The following is a 26,911-nucleotide window of genomic DNA, read 5'->3' as shown; positions in this document are numbered from 1 at the left end:
AGCATTAGCTAAGATGCATTTTGAGCCTGGCTATAGATTTCTCCTTTCCAAAGTCCTTCATCTTACATTGTATGAGATCACTTTCTTTTAATAAATCTGATCTTCCCAAAAGCAATCCTCGACCTTTTAGTCCAAAACATAACAGGAGACTTGTTTTAATAAGCAGTGAATGAAATTGAATTCTTTACCCAGAAAATATGTAAAGAATTGTAATATGAGCATCTGAAAAAGAAAAGTTTAGTTGCAACATTTATGCTTTTAATACTAAATGTTTAAGTATAGTCCTTAATGAAAAGTAGTGCCATTGCATTCTAAGCAGTGACAAAAGGAAAATCTATGTATCACAGAACAAGAAATGTACATTTTTGCTGTGCTCTTGGGGATAATATGCTACAGGAAAACTTTAAGCTGGAAACCTAAAGAAACAACTCAAGTGACAGATAGTATTATGTTTTTGCCAAATGTTGTAGAACTATTAGAAAGAAAATAAATTTAGGATTTAGGATTTAGGATTGAAAATGTGGAGTTTATATTCTACCCTTCTTGGTTAAAGTAAGAATGTTTCACTAGCCAGGAGGGAAACGTTTTGTTACTGACTAAAATAACAAACAAAGCTGGGAGAGCACAAGAAAAAGGCATCATTTATTCTGACATTTAAAAAAAATGCAAATTGACTTTGTCTTTATTGTGTAAATCCACCTGCAAAATCATCTTTGGACCCATTACATTTGTGATGTACAAAAGCTATACTTCATGCTATTTATATATGATAAAATTAAAACTGCTTCCAATACAGAAAGTGGAAATAATACTCCAGGTTTTGGAGTTATGGATTTCAAGAGCCCTACAACTTTTACAAAGTTAGGTAATAAAGAAGTTGTTATTGCACACACCATCAGCATTCACTGCAGCATCAAGAGAAAATAGAATTTCTTCCACCACTGGTTCCAAGGATTCTGTGGTATGGTGTCTGCGGGGGAAGAGAACAGGACCTCTGCTCCAGACACTCATCACCTGAAGCAGAAGATCAAGTCTTACTCTAATCTAGATGTCAATGCTGCCTGCAGCCAGAGCCCCTCGCCACTGATGGCATGGGCTCTCGCAGCCCCTCTCCCTCCTCTGAGCCGTGCCGTGATGGGGGCCTTCTCCTTCCTTCCCCACCGCAGAGGGACTGTGGCACCGCACCATTGCAGGATAATAAAGGGCAGTGAGAGGAAGGACTTTGGGGTGGAAGCTTCAAGGTAGGAACTGCGCAAAGTGGGGAACCGAGCCTCTCCTCTCTGACTGCCCAGGTGATGTCCCTGTACAGACCAGCTGCAGAGGCAGGACAGAGGGGCTCCAGGTACCACCTCTGGAAATGCCACTGTAACCTAAAATCACCCGCTGTCCCCGACAGCCAACTGAAAAAGCTTTTCCTGCAGAGGCATCATGTTCTTGAGGTGAGCTGGGGAGTCTCCCTCAGATCTACGATGCATGGTCAACATGCTGAAAAAAGTGCTGAAGCCTCACAAAACAAAACGGTACTGTGGGGACACTTGCATTGCAGTTTTCTCTTATTTTGTCTGCTTGAACAAAAAGGCTACTGGAGAAGGGCTGTCAGCTTGGCACCGCTTGTAAATGATACTTTAAATTCTCTTAATTTTATTATTTGAGAGTTAAATATTTTGGGTGCCACACTTTTTCTTCCACGGAGACGTCAAAGACACCTGGTTGGAAAGAAAACAAGTAGATCTGTCTGAAAGACAGCACACACGGGGACCTTTATGCCATGTATAAACTGTGAAAGCAATTAACATTTTAGGTATTAATATAAAAGTAGTAGTAGCAGCTGCCTTCTTCTTTATACTATTATGCAAGCAGACCACAGAAATCCAGTGTAAGAAAACAGACTGTGTTTTTCACCTCTTTATCAGTTTATTGGTTAATCAGGGGGAAAAAATGTTAGAAGTATTACAGCCTGGTTCTACACGTCACTTGCAGAATGAGCCCTAGGCTTGTGCGAGCTGAATTTTGTGGCCCTTCCTGAACATTATAACTAGTGCAGAACACAAATCTATTTATTTTTAATATAATTTATCAATTTATGATATTCAAATCCTACAAACTTGTTGGACTCGCCAATTGCCACAGCTGGTAATGTAGCAGTTTGCTGGGATTTGGTCAAGACTGGAAACAAGTTAGAACTGGTATCTGATGAAGTCCCACCTGCTGGGGCGCGAGCGGCCCGGCCAACAATGCCTGCACACAGAGCTTCTGGCAGGGCATCTGCCCATGAGAGGCTGCTTTAGGAACAGTGCGGTAGCTCTTGGTGACTTGCTGCGTTACAACGGCCTTATAAGAGGTCTTAATACAACACCATTGTTTCAAATAGGATATGTTGTTATTTATATACTCTATAAAAAAGTCAATTTATATCATAAACTGGATATGGGTGTTGCTGATTCCCTGCACTTACAGCCATTGCTATCACCCAACGAAGCGATTCACACGGGACACTTTAAATTCCAGGAATCGTGCTGCGCACTTGTGAAAACGACAGAAAGAGGGGAAATTTCATTTCGACGAAAATTTCATTTAAATTAAAAATTGCAACAATGGAGTGACGTCAGGCTGCCTTGCAGCAAACGAAAAGCAGCTTGTCACAGAGATGGCAGCCGAAAAGCACAGGCCGTCTTCAGGAGGGGCTGCGAAAACTCGTGTTAATCTTGGTTACCGTGAGACGCAGCAGCCGCGCCACGGGAGAGCCGCGGGCTGCGCTCCGCTCCCTGCAGCAGCGCGCACCAATGGCTCCCCGGCGCCAGCAGGCGGGGGGCCCGCAGGTGCCGCGCGCTCCGCCGGGCACGGGGCCGGCGTGCGAGGGGCGCCCGCGGCGTGCGGCCGGGCAGGGCGCGCTCCGCAGCCCCGCGGGCACGAGGCCCGAGCGGCCGGGCCGGGCCGCGCCGCTCCTTCGCCCCGGGCCGCGCGCCAGCCGCAGGCCGGGGACGCGGGGGCAGCGCAGCCCCGTTGGCAGCCGCTGAGGGCGCCGCGGCCCGGCCCGGCCCGGCCCGGCCCAACTCCGCGGCTCCAGGCCGGCGGCTGCGGCGGTGCGGGCGCGCCCGGAGCCGCCCGCGGGCACGGCGGGGCCCGGGCCTGCCCCGTCCCGGCCGCGGCCTTAGCGCGGGGAGGGCTCGGCCCCGGCCCCGGCCCCGTCGCCGTCGCCGTCGCCGCCCGGGGCGGGCTCCGTGACCGCCTCGCCTCGGCGCGTGCCGGCGGCGGGAGGCCGCGACCTGCCCCGCGCCTCCCGCCCGGCCTCGGCCCCGGCCCCGGCCCCGGCCCCGGCCCGGAGCCTGCCCGCGGAGCGCCGGGGGCCGCGGCAGCCCTCCCCGCCCCCGGCACGCTCCAGGGAGCCGTAGCACAGGAATCACACGGGAGCGTCTCCCCCATCTGTGCGAGCCGAGGCACCCCCACCCCCGCCTTCCCGCAGTCCCGCAGAGCCTCTCTGCCATTATGCTCCGCCGTCTCCCGGCCAGGCCCCTCCGCAGGCGGCCGGGGCGGCGCGGACCCTAGCCATGCCCGCCTGAGGCCCCCCCGGCCGGGGCAGCCGCGGGCCGCAGCAGGTGTGTTTGCATGGGGTGCGGAGTTTGCATGCGGGGGGGTCGCCTCCTCCCGGCCCGGCTCCCGCACCGCCTGCGCGCAGGCCCCGCCGCGCCGCGGGCAGGCTGCGGGGAGCGGCCCGCGGGGCCTGCCCGGCTCGGCTCGGCTCGGCCCGGCCCGGCCCTGCCCTGGCCCGCCGGGGCGCCGCCAGGACGGCGGCGGCCGGAGCCCCGCGGCCACCCGAGCGGCGGCTTCGTCTGTCCCGGCGGCCGCCCCGCCGGCGCCTCGCCCCCCCCCGCCGTCCCCGTCCCCGTCGCCGTCGCCGTCCCCGCCCGGCCGCCCGAGGGGCCGCGGCCTCCCCTCCCCGGGCTGCCCCGCCGCGGGGTCGGTCGGTGCAGCCGGCGGGCCCGGCGAGGGGCGGGGGGCGGCGGCGCGGGGAGGGGATGGGAGGGGAGGGGGCCGCGGGCCGTGTGCGAGGTGCCCGGGGCCGCGGCGGCCGCGGAGGCCGCAGAGGCGGGGGCAGCCCGCCCGGGCTGCGGGGCCGAGGGAGGGCCGCCTGGGGCCGCCTGTGCGGAGCGGAGGGGCCGAGGCGGCGGCAGAACAGGGCAGCGGTCCCCGGGGTGGGGTGGGGTGAGGGATGCGGGGAAGGTGCCGGCTCTCGGCGCTCTCCGCAGGGGAAGGGGGGTGCGGGTTGTGCCCGGGGCCTCTGCTAACAGTTGCAGGTGCAGCCTGGAGAGAGGCAGGGGCTAGGTGCTGTAGCCTGGCGCGGCAGCTCCTTGGAGGAAAAAGCCTCGCCGAAGAGCCATCCCGCGGCACATCCCGGCGAGGATGGGGCTTGGCACGTAGCAGGAGGTAGTTACGGGTTGTGCCAGTGCGAGGGTGAGTAGCCAAACAGGAGCGGGGCGAACAATGCCTGGGCCTGGGGCAGCTGTCAGCCTCGCAGGAGGAAAGGCCCCGGGTGGCAGAGCAAGCGGGGGGCACGGGCCACGAGCAGCGCTGCGCCGGGCCAAGGCAGGCGCAGGGCCCTCCTCTGGAAGGGGGCTGGCAGCGTGGGGAGCCGTGCCACGGCGAGGTGTGGGCCCAGTGCAGCCGTGGGACGCAGCGCAGGGCTACGGCCAGCAGCCATCTTTGCGGGGTGGGCCCCGGCCTCCCACGGCTGCGGCTGTGGGAGCCGGGGGGTGCTGGGGCGTGGGTCCGCAGCCTTCGTTTCGGTGCCTCAAGGAGAAGCTGAAGAGCAAAGGAAAAAAAATCGGCTGAGCAGCCAACTCGGTGCTGCTCGGAGGGGGCAAAGGAACTGTTTTGCAGGCATCTCGCTGCTGCGGAAATGGATTTCTTGAGGGGAGGGAGGTGCGCGTGTGGGTAATCTTTGTAGTTAATGCAGCACGGAGCAGGGAGAATGCCACTCGAGCGGCCCCAGATGCAGCGAGCAGTGGGGCGGGTGGGCGCAGACCCCCATCAGCCCTGGGCATGAGGGGGCAGCTGTGCCGCCGAGCTGCGGCCACCCGTGTGCCGTGGGGAGCGGGGAGGGGGAGCAGCCCTTGGTTAGCAGCCCGTCTCCCAGTGCTGTGGCCGAGCCTGCCTGGTGCTGCAAGAGAGATCCTGTGAGGATTTTTATTGCGGTCTCTTTGTTAGCTACAGACAGGCACGCACACACTCACAGCTTTCAGCCAGGTTGTGGGAGGTAAGTGGGGGAGGAGAGGAAGGGGCGCGTGGGGCGGCACTGGGGAGCAAGGGGCTGCGCGGGCCGGCCGGGCACGGGCTCGGGCACGGCGGGAGCAGGGGGACCGGCTGCTGTCGGCCCCACCGCCACAGAAAGCAGAGCCCCTGCAATTCCAGGGACTTGTTGGCAACTCAGCGAGGGTTGCCATAGCTTTTTATGTAGGGTGACCAGAACCGGCTGGAACTGGTTTGAGGCAGATCAGCTCCTGAACACAATGCAGTCACTGAGCTGCTACAGTGGGATAGCTTCCTCCCTTCATGGCAGCCAAAAGCAGAGGAGCTTGCAGAAAGATACCATCCCAAAACAGTATGTGAATGCACACTTTAGACACACAGCACTGGTATGTGGCTAATGTAGTCATAAAGGATTCTGTATATAAATGTACATATTTGCAGTAACTGAGATTACTTTGGCTTTTCGTGCCTTTTTATGCTTAAGGAATGGGCAAGAGCTGAGATTTATGACCCTTATTAAAATATTTTTGCTTTGCAAGGGTGGGACACTGGTTATGCAGTCTATTTTAAAACTAAACTAAATAAAATTGATTGAATGATTTGTAATTGTAGTTGTGCTTGTGACTGAAGAATGCTGCTTTGCATGCTGTTTTATTTACAGGGTGCTGTCTTGTGGTTTTCTTCTTTAGGAGACGTTGGGGGGGGGTCCGTGCCTTTCTGAAAGGCCAAAAGGAAACGATATTGTTGTAGAATTGTGCATAAAAGCATTGCAAAGATGCTGTAAGGCATACTCGTTTCTCCCTTTTTTTTTTCTCCTTGTAGGCCTATTGATTGGGGCTGCCTTTAACCCTTTCATATTTGCAGAGGTAATGCATCTGTGGCAGTAACTGAGCATTGGCTAAAAAATTCTTTCAAAGGTCAAGGTTCACAAGGTGAGATGCGGTGTTTTGGGTATGAATATAACAATAGTACAAAGGTACATGTATATGAAAAGTAAATCTGGCTCCTGATTGCACACTTGGCACATTAGTAAAAGAGACAATGGTTTAAGTGTTAGTAAAGAAATACTATTAACCTCCAGGTTTAATAGGATTAAAGCTATTGTTTGTAAAGTCTTACCGATACCTTAGCTAAATACAGTATTTTCATTTGAATATCTTATATCCAGCTAGACGTTTTTCACAATGTGGTGATAAAGCATAGGCCTCTGAGTGACAATCATAAATTGTGGACCACATGGCAGTGAACCGTTCTGTGCTGCTTTGCAGCATTGCACATTCAGATTTTGCCGTCTAATTATTTAAAGGTTGCTTGTGTGGCCATATGTGAGTAACCTGATGTTTATTTCTGAATCGAGGTCTTCGGTGTTAAACATGTACTTAATATATCTGACATAGAAAAAAAAAAAAAAAAACATAAAAAATAGATTGTAAGCATGGTGTTTCTTAAACTGTTGTAACCCAGGGAGAATTTTGCAGCAGCCAAGTGGAAAGATGTATTTTAGAGATCTGATGGAGCTCCAGTGGATTATTAGTTGCATGAATTATAATATTGTGCAGTAATGAAATAAGAATGGGAAACCGGATGGGCAGTGCATCAGCTCCTGAGGGATGACTACTTTTAACTCAAAGCAATGGATAAATGATAGGATTATTTATTTATTTATTTATTTTTAATCTAAAAAATAAATGTGTACTTAGGTTTGAGCTGGCGTTTGCATCTTACAGTGAAAGCTGGAGGATTCAGAGAGAGGGAGAGGGGGAGAGAGAAGAAAGCAGTAATGAATATAGCAAAGGGAAGAACAAAGGCTGTTAGAGCTTGCACATTGGAACACTAAACATTTTGCTTTGGGGATTCTTTTGCCAGAGCTGTTACTTCCTATAGCAGGAAATCAGCAGCTCTAGACTCTTATGCAGTGTGATTTAAAAAAAATCTGACCAGCCTTGGCTATGTTAGCTGGTTTGGTAATCTACAATCAAGATAAATATGGAGGCAAAATGGTGAAAATGTTCTGGTCTAGGGTGAAATGATGCTTTTTTCCTCTGTTCAGCAGAATAAAGTAGACAGTCTTAAAAGCCTTGAGAGATTGTGGATATTGGGTAAGTTTTATGGTGGCTGATGATAGGCAGGGTGCCTGCATCAGAGTGTGACAAATACAGGAGAACCTTTTTTGTTTCTGACTGCAGCGGATTACATAAGATACTTAGATATTAACTGTAGAAAAGTGGAAGTAGAATGCCGATGTTTAGCTTGAAATTAATGTTTTTGTGGTTTTTAATGCAGCTGCAATGTATTGTTTCTCAGATTTGATAGGGCAGTAAGTAGCTTGTGTGGTGGAGCAAAATGCCTAACAACACTGCGCTGATTTGTGTCCATCTTTTTCTGTAATTTGTATGCAGAGGTTCTATATATATTTGACTGTAGACATCTGTAGCAGAATTATGCTTACAAACATGAATTCTTGTTGCATGATAGGAATAGTATCTGTCGCTGCCCTTAATGCATGCTTTTTCCAAGTGTCAGCTAAAATGCATGTAACCTGAGAGCACCTTTTAGATTTTTTTTCCCCTCAACCAGAATAGAAAGGTCCGTAAAGTTTTAAGTACTTGAATGGTCACCAAATTCAACATATCTGTTTTATTTGGATTTTTGAACAAGATCTGTGCTATGAATTTTTATTTTTAGCAAAGGATTTGAATTTGCGGGGACTTTGTAGGCTCTAAGATAAGAAACCTGAATAGATGCTGGAGTCTGCAGTATTCTTGGTGAGTTGTTGTTTGTTTGTTTGTTTTTTCTTTAGACTAAAAGTGTTTGCAAATGCTCTTCACCGTGTGATTTTGATTTTGCACATAGGCCAGCTTCTCAGCAGAAAATGCTGCTTAATGTTTGAGGGTTGGTCCTCTGTCTCAGCAATCATGAGCTCATCTTCCGTTGAGGCTTGTCTCAGGAATTTAATCTTGAGAACAGGGGTAATGACTTATCAAATTCCAAGTCTCTTTTGAATTAATTAACTAGGTTTGTTTTTCTTGGAAGTATGAACGTGTGATAAGATATAAATATGCACACAGATTGCTGGGAATGGCTGTTTTTAAAAAAAATGTTGACCCTAACGTTTTAGGGCCTGTTTGTTGCTAGTGTTGCACAGGCAGGAGCACTCTCACTGGGGTCGTCTGGAGCTGCTTCATGCAGTTCTCAAGCAGAAATTGACATCCAGTTAAAAAATTGAAGGAAATGGACAGGAAGCAAGTGTAATTTGGAACGTGGTTCAGAGTTGATTAAATGACGTGATTTAGTGATGGGACTCAGTAGGTCAGGTTGATGGTTGGAGTTCATGATCTTGAAGGTCTTTTCCAGCCTAGATGATTCTGTGATTCCAGACTGCGAATCTCTGAATTCACACTAGTGTTGTACATCCACACTAGTCACATTACTGTACCAGCCCACTTCACATATAGAATTATAAAACTAAACCATTTTTAAATGGGGTGCAAAAATAATGGTTTGAGGACCTACCTGCTTTTTATTAATTCATCTTATTTTTAAAAGAAATCAGGAAGTTACAAGGCCCAAAACTTTAACAGGATCTCTTTGCAAATGTAGGTTGTTTTTATTTGGACAGCTGTAGATAGAGATGGTATGTTCGGCTCCCTGTGGTGTGAGAAAAGAGATAACCTGCCTCCGTGTTGAAATACTCCCTTTATTTTTGCCAGCCAGAGGCTGGTAATAGTGAACTTTGAACCCATTGCATGTGGTTCTCTTCAGACTCTGCTAGAGGTGTTTCAGTGGCAGTGTGTGAGGAGACATTGACTAGACTTCAGAAGATGGCTCTTCTCTTTCCCTTCCTGTACTGTCCTACTCAAAGAGGAGAACTTGAGATAACCCGTTTTGAAAGAAAAAAAAAAAAAGTTCAAAAAATTAGTAGTTAGACTGCAAGATGAGGCTTCCAAGGAGCTGTAAATTACAAGGGATTTTATTTTGGCTGTGGAAAAAAAAAAAAAAAAGTGGGATTTTGCATAAGAAAGTGAATAAAAACTCTAAAGCCTGTCTTTACTTAATTATACCTATTGGGGGAAAAAGGACTAGAATTTTAAAAGGTAAGATAAATAGGATCTGTATTCAGGTACAGGATAGAGTAGAAAAGAGGACAAAGTCAATTAGCCACTCTTAGATAGCCAGTTATAGGAATGGATATGTTTTGAAAGAATGTGATAACATTCAAAGCAACTCAGGCTGCTTTTGAGAATAAATACTTGACTTGTTGGCTTGACAAGGCTTTGCCATACCTCGTGTTAAAGACTGAATAAGAGACTCTTCTGCAGAGATCTTGTATTCGTAGAAGTTCTACCTGCACGAATCAACAACAAATGGCAGTGTAAGTTTTCAAACTTCATTCTGGCTGCAAGTGCATCTGCATTCTGTATGTGGAGATAAGTATCATCCTCATGGCCTCTGGGGACTCCCACATAATTCTGTTTACTGGGAAAAGACAATGTGTATACACATGCAATGTAGGTCTGTCTATGCCAGGTTTTTAGCAATATGCTGTGAACATTGTGCAATTGCACAAGTGCAATTCAGGATTTTTTTGTGTGTGATTTTTCCATAACTTCATGTTCTGCTATCCCAACTGTAATTTGTTACGGTTGCTTTCATTTCTGCTGTCTGTGATGTTGAACTTCCACATTTTTTGTGAAAGACACTCCAGAATTGAAAAGTTAAAAATATTGTAAACAATTGTAACCAAACTGAACTTTTGTACAAACCAACAGAATATGCTTGGTGATACATTGACTTCAGTGCTTTACAACTTGTTTGCTTTCAGTATTGGCCAGTTTAACACAGCTCTTGCAGCCTGTGTGCAGATTAACAGGCCTCAGTGATAGTCTAGAACTAGGCAAACAAAAGTAGAGTGAATGGAGGAATCTTTTTTTTTTTTTTTTTTTTTTTAATCCTTTTTTAAGTATTTTAGCAGTTATTACAAATTGACGTCTTTTGCATACAGTACTGGACAATATTTTCCTCCTTAAGACATCCAGATTTGTTTAAAGTGTCTTTATTGAACAACTTGCATGAAATTAAATCAAATCAAATGTGAACTGGTACCGTCTGTTGTGGTAGCATTTTCTTTCTGCACTTCAAATTTCAGAATTTTCCATTAAAATACTGAATCTGACTTCCTCCTGTTACACTGTATACATTCGCAAATTGTGCCCAAAGTTTTGAGAAACAAAATCAAGAAGCCTGAACTAGCTCCAGTGCTGCTAAGCAAGGCTTCCATAGCCAGCGATGGTCTTTGCTTGAAACCACATGCCTGCAGTTGCTCAGAGGTTGGGGATAAAAGAGAGGAGAATGTGGACATTTCCCCAAAGTTATTTTGGTTAGGACCTGACTGCGTATAGCTAATTATGGTTTCAGAAAACTAAAGAAAAACCATTATGTATACAGAGTTTTGCCATCTGCTTCTGTCTGTATGCTTTTGGCAATGTATGGTAACATCTACATTTGTCTAAGTTGGTAGAAATAACTTCTGTTGAAAACCAAAATGCTACATTTAATCATTTTACTGTAGTGAAGTTGTGCCTTTGACTAGTGGATACACGTGCTTGAATGGTCGTATTTTATAGGGGCAGAGCAGTTTATTGTGAAGGGTGCAGAGACAGATGTATAAATCACAGGTACTGGCTGGGCGTTGTGTAGCATCGTACCTTGTGCCAGTTCCAAAATATTCTAAGTGATAGTGCTGGGAGCTGGGATTGTGCTCCAGATCAACAGTTTGTGGGCAGTGTTTCAAAAAGCTTCCATAACTTGCTTCCATTTGATAGAGGACCCTAAAGATGCGTTCAGATACTGTTATGATTGGGTAATAGGGCAAGGTAGGTCTGGATGCTCATTACTGGTTTAAAACTTTTATGATGAGAGTGGTCAGTCCCTGGAACATGTTGCCCTGAGAGGTTTTGGAGTCTCCATCTTCAGAAATATTGACAGCCTGACTGGACAATGTCTTGAGCATCCTACTGTAGCTGACTCTGATTTGAGCAGAAAAGTTGGAGTTCCAGAGGTCCCTTTCAACCTCAGTTATTCTGTGCTTCTCTGAAATGGCTGTTGGAAACTTCTAGGGGCTAGTAAAGAATAAATCTTTAAATCCTTCTGAAACTATCGACAGTTGCTGTTGATAAATTAAAAAAAAAAAAAAAAAAAAAGTTAATACTTGAAATATGTCGATACTACTTGCCTTCCCAAGCTTTTTTGAAGAGGTGGAAGAGGAAGTAATAAAATTGGTAGACTGTTCTCTTAAAAAAACAGAAGTGCAAATTCAAACTTGTCTTACTCATTGAAGGTTGTATGTGGAGACAAGTAGGATTTTCCTTTTTTAAGGGAGCTACTGTGTATAATGTTGAAATATCAGATTGCTTGGTATAAATGTTGACTGTAAAACGCACTAGTACTTCAAAAAGATGGTCAAAAAGCTAAGGACTGGTACAACAGCTGCCTGTCATGAAGGTTTTATTTTTGGAAGCAAGAATCTGCCTGATTTTTTTCAATACTAACAAGTCATGGGATCCTTGATAAACCAAAAGGAGCCTGTATTTTATGTGAATATGATCAGCATTGCTGATTGTGGTTAAAGTGGCCTCTTGCATATCCTTCTTGCCTGCTGAGTATTTCAAACCACACTGAGTCATGATTTGAGATGTGGTTCTCATTTCCTGGAAAAGTTTTGGTGGTTGAACTAGCATATTGCTTTTGTCTCTCCTTAGATACTTAGCTTTCAAACTAAATAGTCAGAAGTGTTAGTCAATCATCATTGCTAATATGCAAGATAACTAATCAGCTGCTTATAATTTGTGTGTCAGGCTAATATTTGCCTAAGGTTGGGATATATTACTGTAAGTCTGGTTGAATCACTTACTTCTTCTCTGTATGATGAAATTTCTTGGCATAATGATACAAAAATAAAAAATATATATTTTCGTGCAGGTGAGGCTGGTATTACTCTCTGTGTATGCATTTTGTTCCAGAGTGAACTTGTTGCTATATAGGTGTCATTACTTGCATTTGAAAGCAGAATAATTACACCAGATTATCAGATATTTGTTCTGGAATACCACGTCTAACTGGGAATTTATAAATATTTTGCTGTTGCTGTTCCATAAATCTTCTTATAGAGACTAGGCATTACCATGTACTAGACACCAAAAAATGCTTTCTCAGTGCTGTTGTTTCTTGGTACTGAAAAGGATGCTAATTTTCTTTAAAGAATGTACAAAAGAAAATGTGTCTGCCCTAGAGAGAGCACAGTCCACAACTGTATATTGTATAGAAGTAAAAACAGTAGGAAGTGTTTAGGGAAATTAAAGGAATGTAGTCACAATAACATGAGTGCCATAGGTAGATGAAAATTAACTTCTTTTTTTTTTTTTTCCTTAAATAGTGAACAGATTTGCTGCTGAAAGGAAACTTAAGTTGCATATTTGAGCAGGAACATGGAGACATACAGCCAGTGTAGATGGTCATGTGGGATTTGAAGACACAAGTTGGGAATTTAATACAGCAGAAAGGACAAGGCTGATACAGGCAGTTAAAACAATTGTGTGGTGCCATTGGATTTGTGGTTGAGAAATGAAGAGTTGGATGGGCAAGAGCGTGTGTCAAGAAGGAAAACTTGTTCAGTTTTTTACAGATTAATGATGAATAAAAGAATAAAAATTGAATATGTTAGACCATGCTTGTGATTAAGAATATGTTGTTAGAAATATTAATGCAAAGAGAGTGTTCACTGGGTAAGTACTGGAAAGGCAGTTGGATCATTTGTCAGTGCTGGGTCTGAAAAGCTTAAATTGTTCTCGTACCTGACAGACAAAATCAATGTTATGCGCAGTTTGGATCTATGTGGGAGCTGGCAGATCACTCTGTTTTTTGCCTTCATTACGGTGGTAACTTCCCCCAAAAGTCTGACTGCTTGCAGTTGCTTAGCTTTACACCAAAAAGTACCTTTTAATTTCTGCAGTAATTTAAAGACAGCTTGGTCTGTCTTGTGGAGAATAATGTGCCCCATCTGCAGCAGTCCTAAAGCCCAACTGTAAGATGGATCATACTTAGTAACTGAGTAAAAGTATTTTCTTCTGTGTTTTTTCTCCTTGGCAGAGTGCGTGAAAAGGTAGGTTTGTTTGTTTTTTCTCATATGGCTAGAATCCCTCCACCTGGAACCAGCACAGGTACAGGGCTTGAGGAGGAGCGACAAAAATTCCCTGTAGTAAAACAAAACTGCCTTTAATCCTTCAGAAGCAGCTATTTGCTTCTAGGCCCTAATGTTTCTTCAGTTGCTATTTATGTCATCACATGTTTGAGCCTTCCCCACATCTCTGCAAACAATCACTGTAAGAAAGCTGTATTTCAAAATGGTATCTTGAATCTGTGACAGTAGAATAGGAGCTTTCAGATGTACTCTGTCTTGCACATGTTCTGCCGTTTTTCTGGAATCAGCCTTAGAAAACCCTTGCATGCATCTTTAGGTTTTCCATTTTAACAGGTAGGATACGACAGCGCCAAAAGGTTTACAAGAATGTAACTATTCCTTATGGGTAAGGCAGCAGATTCTTGTCCTGCTCGCTTACTGCCTCACTGATGGCAGAGCGTTCTCACAGAGGGGTTCTTGTTTTGACATAATTACCAAGCGAGTGCTTCACTGGAATGTGTTACCAGATGAGTGAAAAGGCTAACTGGGAGAATAAGACAGTGGAACAGCAAAGCAGTATCTTCCTTTGGCTGAAACCTGGGCCGTTTTCTCCATGCTGTTCATAGGAAGCCCTTATTCAGGAGATGCATTTCCAAAGAAAGAAAAAATTAGCATCGTGAACAAATGCTTTGAACGGGGAAACAAAATGATCTTTATGTCTCCTCCAGCATTTAATTCAGACCTTACATTTCATCAAGATAATGATGTGCATGTAACAGTGGACTTTATCCCCAGAGAGACTGATGTAAACCATGAAGCAAGGATATCCTTACAACTCTCAGAGTCCTTTATCTTCTGGACTTAAGACTCACTGGTAGTCTTACCAGGAGTCCAGTCACCCACCGTCAAAAAACAGAACCCAAAAGCATCGTTTCTCGCTGCACTGTGGCTTTCTAGCTGTACAATTCCTGCTGGACATATCCTTTTTTTTTTTTTTTTTCCTTTTTGCTTTTATCACTGAATAATCGGGAAAGTAATGCTTAAATTTTTAAAGACCCTTTTAAAATTATTATTTTTCATAAAGTAATTCGAATTCCATTGCAAATGTGGCAGGCCTTCCGTGACATTCTCCTGGTAACAATCAGCAGACAGCTGGGAGGAGAGGCAGGAAATGGAGTTAGTCCAAGGGAAGTAAAAGGAGTTTACAAAGTGCAACCACCATCTGAAAATGAAATGGTACTGTGGACAGAGAGAGAACATCTAAGAACTGTCTCTTTATATAAGTGCACCCCAGATTAGGGATATTTAATTCATGGTATAATCTATCCAGTGTGTTTTGTAATATATGCTTCAAGTTAGTAGTCCCATGTATTGATGTGCATTTCATTTCTGTTATTTAGAAAATAAAAATAGAAAGTATTTCAGACAAAGATGTTTGAGGAGGTGGATGTCTTGCAGGTTGTTTCTTTAAATATTTTCTTTTTGCTTATCCTTGGTTAGACGTGTTGCAGACTGCTTCTCTGTTTAATTCTGAAGATCTTCCTTTGTTAAGTGCACTTGAAAGTCATTAGCAATAAAAGAGATAATTTTAATGGCAGCCTTTTGATGCAAGGTGGTTTTTTTTTTCATCTTTGTATGTCTCTTGGGAGATGTTGAGCTTTGCTCACAGCAATTCTCAAAGAAAGCAGCTGTCAAAGAAATTCCAGTTCCTGGAAAATCACCATTTCCTAGGGAACCAGGAACTTGCCTCATTTCCCATTCTGAAGTATTTACAGGCTTCGGGTCGGCCCAGAGAAGGAATAGACCAACAACTTGTCTGGCAGCCAAGGCGACAGTCAATTTCAATCTGAGATAAAAGGCAAAGTTTCATCTTTAAGGGGAAGGGTTATTGAAAGATGTCTGTAGAAGCCACCTTCCTCTTTTTTTACTGAGTCCTGACAATTGTGAAGTGAACATGGTTCATATACTGAGTCTTAAATTGATACTCTAGAATAACAAGGAAAATTTTAATAAAATGTCAAGGTTACAACTTTGTTTAGTTGTTTAGCAAGACTTGCCATGCCTTTTCTCCCTTCTTGTTTAATTTAAATTGCTTTACAGGTTTGAAGGATGGCAGAGATCCTCTGCAAGGTCAAGAGCAGTTCTGGGTGCCCTATGCAGACGAAACCACTCCGTTCTTGTGCTCTGGTAGAGTGCGGGAATCGGTCTGGATGCCTGAAAGACAGTTGTAGCTTTATGCAGCGTGCTCTCTATGGATAAATGTATGATCTCAGCTTAAAGCTTCAGACCTCTGAATTCTTTTGAGATATTTTCCCATTTTGGAATTAGCCTTAATGAAGTTTCTTGGTAAAGAACAAATGCGTCTCCTCCTCTGTTACGTAGTTTTGCTCTTAAAGATACATGGATAAAATACTGTGTGAGTGGCCTTTACTTAATTCATTGCTATTGTTAAATGTTAATGAAACTCCATTACATATAATTGGAGGAAGTTTTAGACAAGGAATATTTTAAGGTTCTTTTTAGTGTGTTTAGTAACTGCAAAAAGACATCCATAGATAGATGTACAGTTGGAGTGCAAGTTAGTATATCAAATCATTAAAAACTGTCAATTAAGGCTTTGTTAATGTGGGTTTGTGTGGATTTGCATGCTGTGGTCTCTAGAAACTTCTTCACTTAAATCTTATAACAACTTTTCTTTGTAATGTTAACATTACATGTGTATGTGATTCTTCCTCTTTGTTAAATAAATAAAAAGAAGTAAAGTAATTCATAAAGATGTTAACAAGTACCTTGCAACCCAGCAACCTCTGCTCAGTAATTTGTAAGCAGGGTGTTAAAGTTGCAGTTCAGTCAAGGTGAACTGTTACCTAAATATCCACTGTCTATTTTATTTTTTTTTACCAGCCTAGGTAGCGACTTAACTCTGAATTGTTGTCGTGCCTGGGTTATGTTACCACAGTTGTGATTATTTGCATTGTGAATAAAACATAACTGGGGCAGAAAAAAAAGGTCATTTTAGACATTTGTCTTTCAGGTTACATTCATTATGGTACATCCAGTGTGTTTTCTTAATTCGTGCTTCATTTATGATAAGGTATGCATCCACATGGAAACAAGGGATAAAATCAGACTGGCAGCTCTAGATAGTCTTTTGTCCTTGTCTGCCGTGCCAGATTCTGTCACCAAAGACAGAAATGTTTTGATCTGTGGTGTTCACTGTAGCTTAGTATTCAAACTAGCAAAGTGGTTTTTCTTACATTTTAACTATTGAAGGAGTATCTTGGCAGAGCTCCTCTTCCAATGTCTACGACAGCTGAAAAGAGGAAGCAGGCAGCAGGACAGCATCTTTCCGAAGCTGTGCTGTGGCCGGGCTCCTTTTGAGTGGGCCCACTTTCTGGTTGTCAGTTCTGTCCTTTGCAAGTTACTCCTAGTGAGTAATTCAGTGTCATGTAATAAATGTGTCTGGTCTCCTGGGATCTACTCTGGGTAAGGGCTGATGACACAGTGGTACACAGATACCTAAGCCAGTTTTAGGCTGAGTAGTTTAAAGTCCCAAGAACAAAGCAGTCATGACTGTGCATTCAGGCTAACTTACTCTTTGGGGACATCTGTGCAGGGTGGAGTTTTTCCCCTATTGTGCTTTGTTAGACAATTAGAGAAGGCATTCTGGAAAGGTTTCAATTTCTTGTTCTTTTCTGTTAATACCTTCACTGATGTAGAGTAAGTGATTATTGCAGTCTTCATCCATGGATTATATAAAAGTCTTTGCACTTCGGGAATGCTCATTTGTCTCTTTGTCTTGCAGGGAATAACTTAATGGCTTTTAAATCTAGAAGGGACCATTATGTTTATGGAGTGTGAACTTCTGCAAAGCTTGGACCAAAGAATGTTCCTCAGTAACTTTTGTATCAAACCTGTGTGTGTTCTGTATATGGAGCTTTTTGAAGTAAATCAATAATAGACTTAAAAACATGAACAGATTAAAAAGGAAATTATGCCAGTGCAGGATTCCTTTTATCACAAAATCACAGAATGATTGAGGTTAGAAGGGACCTCTGGAGGTCATCTGTCCCCCCCATCCCCTCCCCCTTCTGTAATTCATCTTTTTAGACCTCTGTAAGTGATTTGTTTTGCACACCTTTGCAAATTCTTGAAACATATGTGGAAAAAGGCAAATACCGTAGTGGGATTTATGAAGGAAAAGTACACTCAAAGTTAGCTTTCCTTTTACACAGCATTTGCAAAGTTTCAGTTTTTAGTTATCTGTTGGGTTTTGGAATGGAAAGGAAAAAACAGTGATAGTGTCCAGTGCTGGACAGAAAGAATGGGATCTGGAAATTGTTATCAGTAAAGGGGAAAAACAAACAACAACAAAAGAAACCCCTAAGGATCTGGTATTGTTTACCCTAAAAAGTAGACTGAAGGGAGGTAATGGTCTCAGCATAAAGTGCTGTTGCAAAGAGTATAGGTGAATAGAACCACACGTAGTTGCATCAAGAGAGATTCAGGTTATTCAGTAGGAAATACAATGGTGAAATTGTGAAAAACTGGAATAAATTGCACTGGAGGTTGTAGAATGGGAGGTCTGTAAAGTTGATGAGACACCTGGAAAGCAATGCAGATATAGCAGATCCTTTGTGGGAGTTACTGGAGAAAAAAAAAATGCATTGAGGATACTGGGAGACAGATATTCCATAATTCATATAAAGCAATTTAGCTTATAGAAAACAGTGCATTAGTCTTGAACTGTTAGTAGCAATACATCTGTTTTGCTCACTTTGAGAAGGTTCATGAGGTTGATAGTGCAAATATCAAGTCAAAACTAGACTTAGGAGGAATTGCAAATACCTAATTTTTCTGAAAGTCTAGGTATCTTGCTGTAATCGTAGCATGGGTGGGAGATGGTAGCAGGGAGTGTAGGAGAGTGGGCAGGAAGAAAGCTACTTGAAGAGAAAATTTGCTCTTAGAATAAAAATACTAGGTTACAGTCTGTGAACGTGATGGATTGCTGTAGCTCTTGGCATTGTAATCCAACTGTACCTCTGCACTGGATACTATTCTGTAATGTGTAATTTCTGAAAATACTACTTCAGAGGTGAAATAACTTTTTGCATGGCATATGTGAACATATGCTTATTTCGTATGTGTGCTATTAGAACGTAAAATTCTGAGATGATGATTTTCTGCTTATTTTACAGACTTGCTTACAATCAAATACATGACCATGGGGGATATGAAGACCCCAGATTTTGACGACCTTCTTGCAGCCTTTGACATACCAGACATGGTTGACCCAAAAGCAGCTATTGAATCTGGACATGATGACCATGAAAGCCACATAAAACAAAATGCTCATACAGATGAAGATTCTCATGCACCATCATCATCTGATGTTGGTGTGAGTGTCATTGTGAAAAATGTACGTACAATTGATTCTTCTGAAGGAGTGGACAAGGATGGCCACCATTCCACAGGCAATGGCTTGCATAATGGCTTTCTAACATCATCAGCTCTTGATAGTTACAGTAAAGATGAAGGCAAGTCATTTAAAGATGATGGGTCAACTTCCGAGAGTACATTGAAGGATTCAGCTTTCAACCAGTTTAGCCCAATTTCAAGTGCTGAAGAATTTGATGATGATGAAAAAATTGAGGTGGATGACCCTCCAGATAAAGAAGAGATGCGTGCAAATTTCAGGGCAAATGTCTTGACAGGATCTGTGTCTCAGCAGGAATATGACAAACTAAAAGCACTTGGAGGGGAGAACTTGATTAAATCTGGTATCCCTGTTTCAAGCAGTATAGATAAAAATAAAGTAGCTAAACGAGAGACAGAGACAAACTCTGTGAATTTAAGTGTTTATGAGCCTTTCAAAGCTCGGAAAGCAGAGGACAAATTGCTAAAAGACAATTCTGAGAAGCTTCTTGAAAACAGGGTACTTGATGGAAAACTGAGCACAGAAAAAAGTGAAACGAGTCTTGCCAGCATTTCACAGTCCAAAGCAAAGTCATCAGCAAAGCTTTCTTCGTGCATTGCTGCGATTGCAGCACTGAGTGCTAAAAAGGCAGCTACAGATACCAGTAAGGATTTACAGTCTAATTCAGGAGAGTCTTCTCCATTACCAAAAGACATGAGCGAAAGTCCCCGGGCTATGGAAAAGTCACCCGAATCTCAGAGTCTTATTGATGGTGCTAAAAAGCCGTCTGTTAAGCCACCTGATAGTCCCAGGAGTGTATCAAGTGAAAACAGTAGCAAAGGGTCTCCATCTTCTCCTGCAGGGTCAACACCAGCAATTCCTAAAGTTCGCATAAAAACCATCAAGACTTCCTCTGGGGAGATAAAGAGAACTGTTACTAGAGTGTTGCCGGAAGTTGACTTGGACTCTGGTAAAAAGACAGAGCAGAGTGCTTCCATGGTAACTTCCATGACATCTCTCCTGTCCTCTCCAACTTCTGCTGTTCTTTCCTCTCCTCCTAGAGCTCCTCTCCAGTCCGCAGTTGTCACCAATGCAGTTGCATCTGCAGAACTTGCACCAAAGCAGGTCACCATCAAACCTGTGGCTACTGCCTTTCTCCCAGTTTCAGCAGTTAAAACAGCAGGTTCACAAGTTATTAATTTGAAGCTTGCTAACAATACTACAGTGAAAGCCACTGTAATATCTGCTGCTTCAGTGCAGAGTGCCAGTAGCGCCATTATAAAAGCTGCCAATGCTATACAGCAGCAGACTGTTGTGGTGCCAGCATCCAGCCTTGCCAGTGCTAAACTTGTGCCAAAGACAGTCCATCTTGCCAACCTTAATCTTCTGCCTCAAGGTGCTCAAACCACCTCTGAACTCCGCCAAGTGCTAACGAAACCTCAGCAGCAAATAAAGCAGGCAATAATTTCTGCAGCAGCCTCACAGCCTTCTAAAAAGGTGTCTCGAGTCCAGGTGGTGTCATCTCTACAGAGTTCTGTAGTGGAAGCGTTCAACAAGGTGCTGAGTAGTGTCAATCCTGTCCCGGTTTACATCCCAAACCTTAGTCCCCCTGCCAATGCCGGAATAACGTTACCAACACGAGGTTACAAGTGCTTGGAGTGTGGCGACTCGTTTGCTCTTGAGAAGAGCCTGACACAGCATTATGACAGGAGGAGCGTGCGAATTGAAGTGACGTGTAATCATTGTACAAAGAATTTAGTTTTCTACAACAAGTGCAGCCTTCTTTCCCATGCTCGTGGACACAAGGAAAAAGGAGTTGTAATGCAGTGTTCCCATCTGATTTTAAAACCAGTCCCAGCAGATCAGATGATAGCATCTCCTTCAAGCAATACTGCTACATCTATGCTTCAAAGCCCTGTGGGAGTCAGCACGCATACTGTGACAAAGATACAGTCTGGCATAACGGGGACAGTAATATCAGCTCCAGCAAGTACTCCCATCATTCCAGCTATGCCACTAGATGAAGATCCATCAAAACTCTGTAGACATGGTCTAAAGTGTTTGGAGTGTAATGAAGTTTTCCAAGATGAGACATCTCTTGCTACACATTTCCAGCAGGCTGCAGACACAAGTGGACAAGTAGAGTATCATATGTTTAAATTCCAATGTTTCACTTATAAGCCTAGGAGACTTTGGATATGTTTTTCTTTCGTTTAGATGTTAATTACCTGAATCTCCATGATGAAAAACAAACTAAAACCACAAAAAAATCTTGCACGCACCTTTATAGTGAACGTCAACATTTTTAAATAAGACTTTTCTTAGAATTTTTTAGGTCATTGAAGTCTAAAATTTCCACTGTCTATTTTTAACTAGAATTTAGCATTAGCTTTTTTACAGGTGAACATTATAATACTGCAATTGATAATGGCCTTTACTATCTTTGTGCTTTGAAATTTGATTATCCCATGGAATCCACTTAATTGGCACCCTCATTAACAGCATGCTTTTTAGTCTGAGAAATATTTTTAAGTGATTCATTCTTGAGCCATCCGTGGGTTTTGTTATTTTCATGTAACACTATAAGTGAGGTTGGCATTCCTGTTACCTACAGGGACTCTAGCCAGCGAATAAATGGCACACTGTCCTGAAAGGGTACACGTGCTGTGTTCTTCAGGTCTTTCTTGAACAGAAAGTGGTGTTCACTAGCATACGTTACTTGCTATGTGACCATTTGCATATTTGCATTGGTTTTACTTTCCTCTCATGATTGCTAATGAATTAAACTTACTTTAGTAAAGAATTCTAAAATGGTTTGCGTGTGGCCTAATCTGAAACACCTCATTCAATAAAAGTTACTATTAATCAGTGTGCCATGTATTTTATAACCCTGTAAGAATTAAGATCATTAATTAAATGATATAGCTGAATTTCCATCGGAGTGTGCCAATTAAAAGGGATTCTGGCATGTTTCAAAGCATTCAGTTGATGTTGCGGTTTGTTCCTGCGCATCAGTAACAAAACTGAAAGCCTGCAAACAGGCTCTGACTGATTAAGTCAGGGATGCCCTGGGAATATTCCTGGGACTCTCACAGTAAAGTGCAGAGTAAAGGATTACATCCTGCAGCTAGGAAGAAGTCCGCTAGAAACAGAAGTGCAGAGAGGTTCCCGCTGGAATCTCTTCACTGATCTTAAGACCTGTTATGTGGCCATGAAGCAGGTACACTGTTCCCACCAGTACAAGCAGAGATGCAAAGAGATATGAATGTGGAGATAATCTTGATTATATGGATTATGTGGCTCTGCCTCAGCTCCTACTTCACCAACTGGTTAGCAGACTTAGGCTGAAATTGCCTGGATTCACAGTGAAATGCAATGTGAGCAAGTTTGTGTTTGTAATGTACTACAGACAGGCCTACCTAAAGTCAGTTTATTTAAGCCTTATGTCAGAAAGAAGTTAGCAGAATATATTCTGTCCTTAGATCTTGCTGCAGTTTTGAACATTTTCTAATAGCTGACCAAGAGCATGTTCTGCACCAGCTCTCAAGTTGGGCAATACACAGTAATTGTTTTTAGCCAACTCCTCTGTTGGTGCACGTTAAGTTTATCTTTTTTTTTTTTTTTTTTTTTTCCTAATAGGTCCATTAATTATCATTTGTGGTATGGTAAGATGCAGTAGTCCTTGGGAAACCCCTGTTGTGTTTGGTACTATGAAAATGAGTAATTAAGATGGTAGTTCATAAGCAGAAAGCCTCCAAAACAACCAAGTGAATAAGACAGAGAAAATAGGTTGGGAGGATGAGGCAAGGACAAAATGGAAAAAATAGAGAACAACAAATATTAAAAAAAAAAAAAAAAAAAGTATTGTACTTGCTTTTTGTGGGGGCCTTTTTTTGGTATGGACAGGTAAACAGGTTTGTAGAAACACCTTTGGCCTTTCTTGCTACCTCTTATCGGTGCTTGTGCTCTGTTGCTGCTGAGTATGCTCTGTATGCATGTCCTCTTAGATACTGTTTACCTTGGTGAATTTACTGTGGAAAAGCAATGAGATCTTCACACAGCATCAAAATGTAGCGTCAGTTAAGCAGAAAGATAAGTATGGGTACACAGATACTGCTGTTTAAGGAGGAAAGCTTACGAAGATACGGAAAATAGCATTGCCGACAACCTACCGATGTGTTTTTATCTCTTGTTGGAAAGCCACTGTCTTTTAAGAGCTGAGGTATGAATAAGGCATTAGTACCTGCTTACTAGGCCATGCTTTTCCAGATTTCAAAAAATAAAAAAATAAATAAAATAAAAGCCTTGTGCTGCAAAACAGAAAGGAAAAGAAGCAATTTTCATGTTGTTCCATTTTAAAAGAACACAATCAACATTGTTTAAATGTTTATTGAACTACCTCTTAAAAACGACTTAAATATTTTTTATGGTCCTTTTAATACATCAAGCAGCAGTTTTCAATTGTGTGCTTTTTTTATGTTGTGCTATATTGCATACTGTAATGATGTCGCGCTACTGCTACATCATGGAAGCTGCCTCACTGAACAGTTGCTTTACAGTGAGAGCAATGCCTCCAGCTTTCTTGACAGGTTAGCTTCTTGTCCCCTCTTCAGTTAGCATGAGCATCACTGCAAGAGTAGTGCTTGCTGAAGAAAGTCTGTGTATAGGTGTTTATTAATAAAAAATAGTATGTTACCCCTTTAAAAGCTTGAAAAAGAGCTTTATTTGACTTCTTTTAGCGCTTGGCACTGGGTTTTTGTTCTGAAACTACAATTAATATGGGGGGAAGGAGACAAGAAAGTTATATAAAATAGATATTTTCACTTGAGGAGGAAGGAAGGAAAAAATATTTGGATGTAAAAAAAAAATAGAAAAAATAGTTATTATTGGCAACTTATCATTCTTTCTAGTGCCTACCTCCTTACTCTTGAAAAGGAAATTGCATACTGCTTTGTGGTAAAAGTAGGAAGTAGCTGTTACTTCTTTTTAAACTCCGGCTATAAAGGTAGAATGTTTCTTTTAGAATAATTAAAAAATAAAAAATAAAGTGAAACATCAATTAAATGAACAGCAATTGAACAGCAATTAAAAAATGTTCCCTATAAAGTTTTTACTTTTCTGTAGCATCTTTTTTCTGTTAGTAGTCCCATTGAAAGGAACCAGACCACTCACTGGTAGATTTCATGGTTGAATGTAACCCTCACCTACTTGGTGGGGAAACAGAAGTAGCAGACCCAGACTAATGCATGTTAATGTTTGTCTTACTTATAGCTAGCTATAAGTGTATTGCTCTCGGGGATACTACATAGTTCATTTACCTTCATGCTCATAGTTCTTGTGTATCTTTATTTTCCACCTCCACCATTTTTTCTTCTAACCGTTTTTTTTTCTGGAACTTTGACTTCAAATGCAGGCAGGTGATGATTTTCACAAACTGTTTTATTTTGGTATGGGTTGGAATGAGAGAACTGGAAGTTAATGCCACCTTAAGCCCAGAATAAAATGGTAAGCAAAAGTGCTGAATTTCAGAATTTTGCAGTAGATTATTCTTGATCTACTCTAATCAGTTACAATTAAATATTTTCCAAGTCAACATAGCAAACCAGTAGCCTTAACAAATAGCATTATTGGCATTTCTCGTCAGTCTGAATTACTGGCATTGCAGATGAATCTTGAAGACTGCTTGTTGCAAAATCACCATCTGGGATACACTTAGCTGGGGTTGGAAAGTTGCATGGCTCTTACGTGGCATAACACCAGGTTTCCTTTTGCAGTGCTGCAGACAAAATGCTTGGGAAGGGCTGTGAAAACCCAGTATGTTTCTGTGATTGGAGTAAGAAGTTTTGTTTTGTTGGTTTCTTACATAATCGAATAACATTCCAGGCCCTCCAGTGTTATATTGCTACTTGTTAATACATATATGACAGAAGATAAATTTTAGGAATGGTGCGGAAGGCAAGTAAATGTGGCAAGCACATTTTAAGTAGAGTTATGGTTAGTCAGGCGTTTGCAGCCCGTCAGCCTGAGCTGAATACAAAATTCACATCCCAGACCAGTTCTGTTCAGTGTCGACAGGCATGAGTCAGTGGTTCAGACCATGGTTGTTTGGTCAACTGAGGACAAACTCTGACATTTCAGAGTGGATAATATGACTATATTTAGTCATGTTTGTATGACTGTAAAGCCTTTTTGCTTCCGGCACTGGGGTTAGTATTTGTCTCGCATTGATTAAATGGATACAGGTGATTTTTTGTACTGGCAAAGTTGCCAATAGTAATAAGGCAAACTCATTTGAAACCTATTTGTAACACTGTAGTATTTCTTCTGCAATGGTAGCTTTGATTCTGCTGTTATGTGCTCTGAAACTACTGTTTTTTAAAAGACACAGGTTACTGGCCTAAACTGGAAGAAGGGGGGTGTCTCTTTGTGAAGCCCCTGTCTTTCAGTAAGAAACTGTTTTATCATGAGGGAAAGGATTATTTCTTAATTATTTGAGGATTTCTTTATACGTAGGTTAGTAAATCATTTTTAACACAACTTTGGAGATCTTGTTTTTTCTATATTCTTGCAAAATGTACACATTACTCCATCTGCAAGACTCTTACGGATAACATTTCTAAAAATATGTAAATATCTTGTTCAAAAATACCCATACCACGAAGAAGTCTTAGTTTTGCTTTTAAATCTTCACAAGTCACTGATGACATTCATAATTTCCAGGTCATAAGAGAGAACAATAATCTAAAAGGTCTTACAAAGCAAAGTTGTACAAAATGAAGTCGTTCTTCAAAGACTTTTATTTGTGCTTGAGTTTTAGCCAGTGTTTCTGTTAAAGTCAATGAAGCAGTAGCTTCTGTGATAAAACTTAACCAGAAGCATTGCTCCATAGAGACTGTCAACCACCTGATTAGAGATCTTTGTGATGTAATACTCTAAATGAAACATTTTCACAAATGGTTTTACAGGTGCTGCTCTTTGTTCTCTCCAGTAATGGAAAGCAACTGTGAGCAGAAGTGAAGCGTGTTTCCAGCTCAGTTGCATCATTTACATTTCACCCCAAGAATGACACACAGTACCCAAAGAATTCCGTGATTCTGATTTGGCAAATGGTCAACATGTAGTTGAAGTTGTGTGGTTTTTTTGTTTGTTTGTTTGTTTTTAATTATTTTTGTGTAACAAAATACTAGAAAAGAATTGGTACAGGAAGTAGCTCCTGCACTAAGATTGCCCTTCAAAGAAAAGCTTCTGAAGTATTTAGTATATCTGCAGTTTTTACTCAAATGCACAATATTTTGATATTTTACAAAGCAGATGCTGTGGTCTAGCCTGAGAAATATATTTTGAAATTATTTATAGACTATTTGATTGATAATACTCTGTTTTGTTGGTATTAAGGATATTGCCAATAAAATTCATCAAGAGCAAGTATCAAAGAAAGTGAAGATAATATATATATATCTTTTTTTTTTTCTGTGTTTATTTTTTATTTCTTGTCACGGTACTTTTAGATAAAGCTGCTATGTTTGTTTCTCAAGTTTTACATAGACTCCTTGCACTATTAAGGTAATCTTTTGAGGCACGTAATAAAATTTAAATAATCTGACATGCATCTTCTATGGTCAATGGTATGTGAAAGAGCTTTGTTTTGTCAGAATCTGGCCCAAAATGCCAGTATATCCTGTGGCCAATATTCTTCCCTCCGTCCCATGAGGTTAGTCAACAGAGTCCAGAATTTAGTCCTTGGCTACTTCTTTTGATTCACATCACAGTCACAACATTTAACCTTTTGTTTGTATTGCAGTGTTTGACACGAGAAATTATGTCTAGCTGAACCAAACCTTTTGTTTCATCTATTTTGGTTTATCGTTTAGAAGACATGCAATATCTGCCAGATGCTGCTTCCTAACCAGTGCAGTTTTGCATCACACCAGAGAATTCATCAGCATAAATCTCCATACACGTGTCCTGAATGTGGAGCAATCTGCAGATCTGTCCACTTCCAGACTCATGTTACTAAGAACTGCCTGCATTATACCCGAAGAGTTGGTTTTCGGTCAGTATAATGATTACTT

The 26,911-nt window shown here is 42.4% G+C and overlaps 1 protein-coding gene across 11 annotated transcripts in view; it reads left to right on the top strand.

Annotated features, from left to right (window-relative positions):
• The first annotated feature begins 1,942 nt into the window (after nt 1-1,942).
• LOC309889399 (zinc finger protein 532-like) overlaps nt 1,943-26,911 on the top strand; it is a 47,377-nt gene continuing 22,408 nt past the window's right edge. For 4 of the 11 annotated variants that reach the window (XM_082782209.1, XM_082782205.1, XM_082782208.1 and 1 more), the window contains exons 1-3: nt 1,943-3,596; nt 18,622-20,978; nt 26,711-26,892. In XM_082782209.1, the coding sequence (XP_082638335.1) occupies nt 2,648-3,596; nt 18,622-20,978; nt 26,711-26,892 (3,488 nt within the window). In that variant the 5' untranslated portion in view covers nt 1,943-2,647. Of the gene's footprint in view, nt 3,597-4,340; nt 4,453-4,677; nt 4,921-4,969; nt 5,255-5,340; nt 5,634-6,069; nt 6,180-18,621; nt 20,979-26,710; nt 26,893-26,911 lie in introns of those variants that run through there. The other 7 variants (XM_082782211.1, XM_082782212.1, XM_082782214.1 and 4 more) reach the window with 7 other exon arrangements.

Source organism: Aythya marila (genome assembly GCF_965140915.1).
Source record: "Aythya marila genome assembly, chromosome: W".
Taxonomy (NCBI): domain Eukaryota; kingdom Metazoa; phylum Chordata; class Aves; order Anseriformes; family Anatidae; genus Aythya; species Aythya marila.
This window is presented reverse-complemented; position numbering and strand designations above follow the sequence as displayed.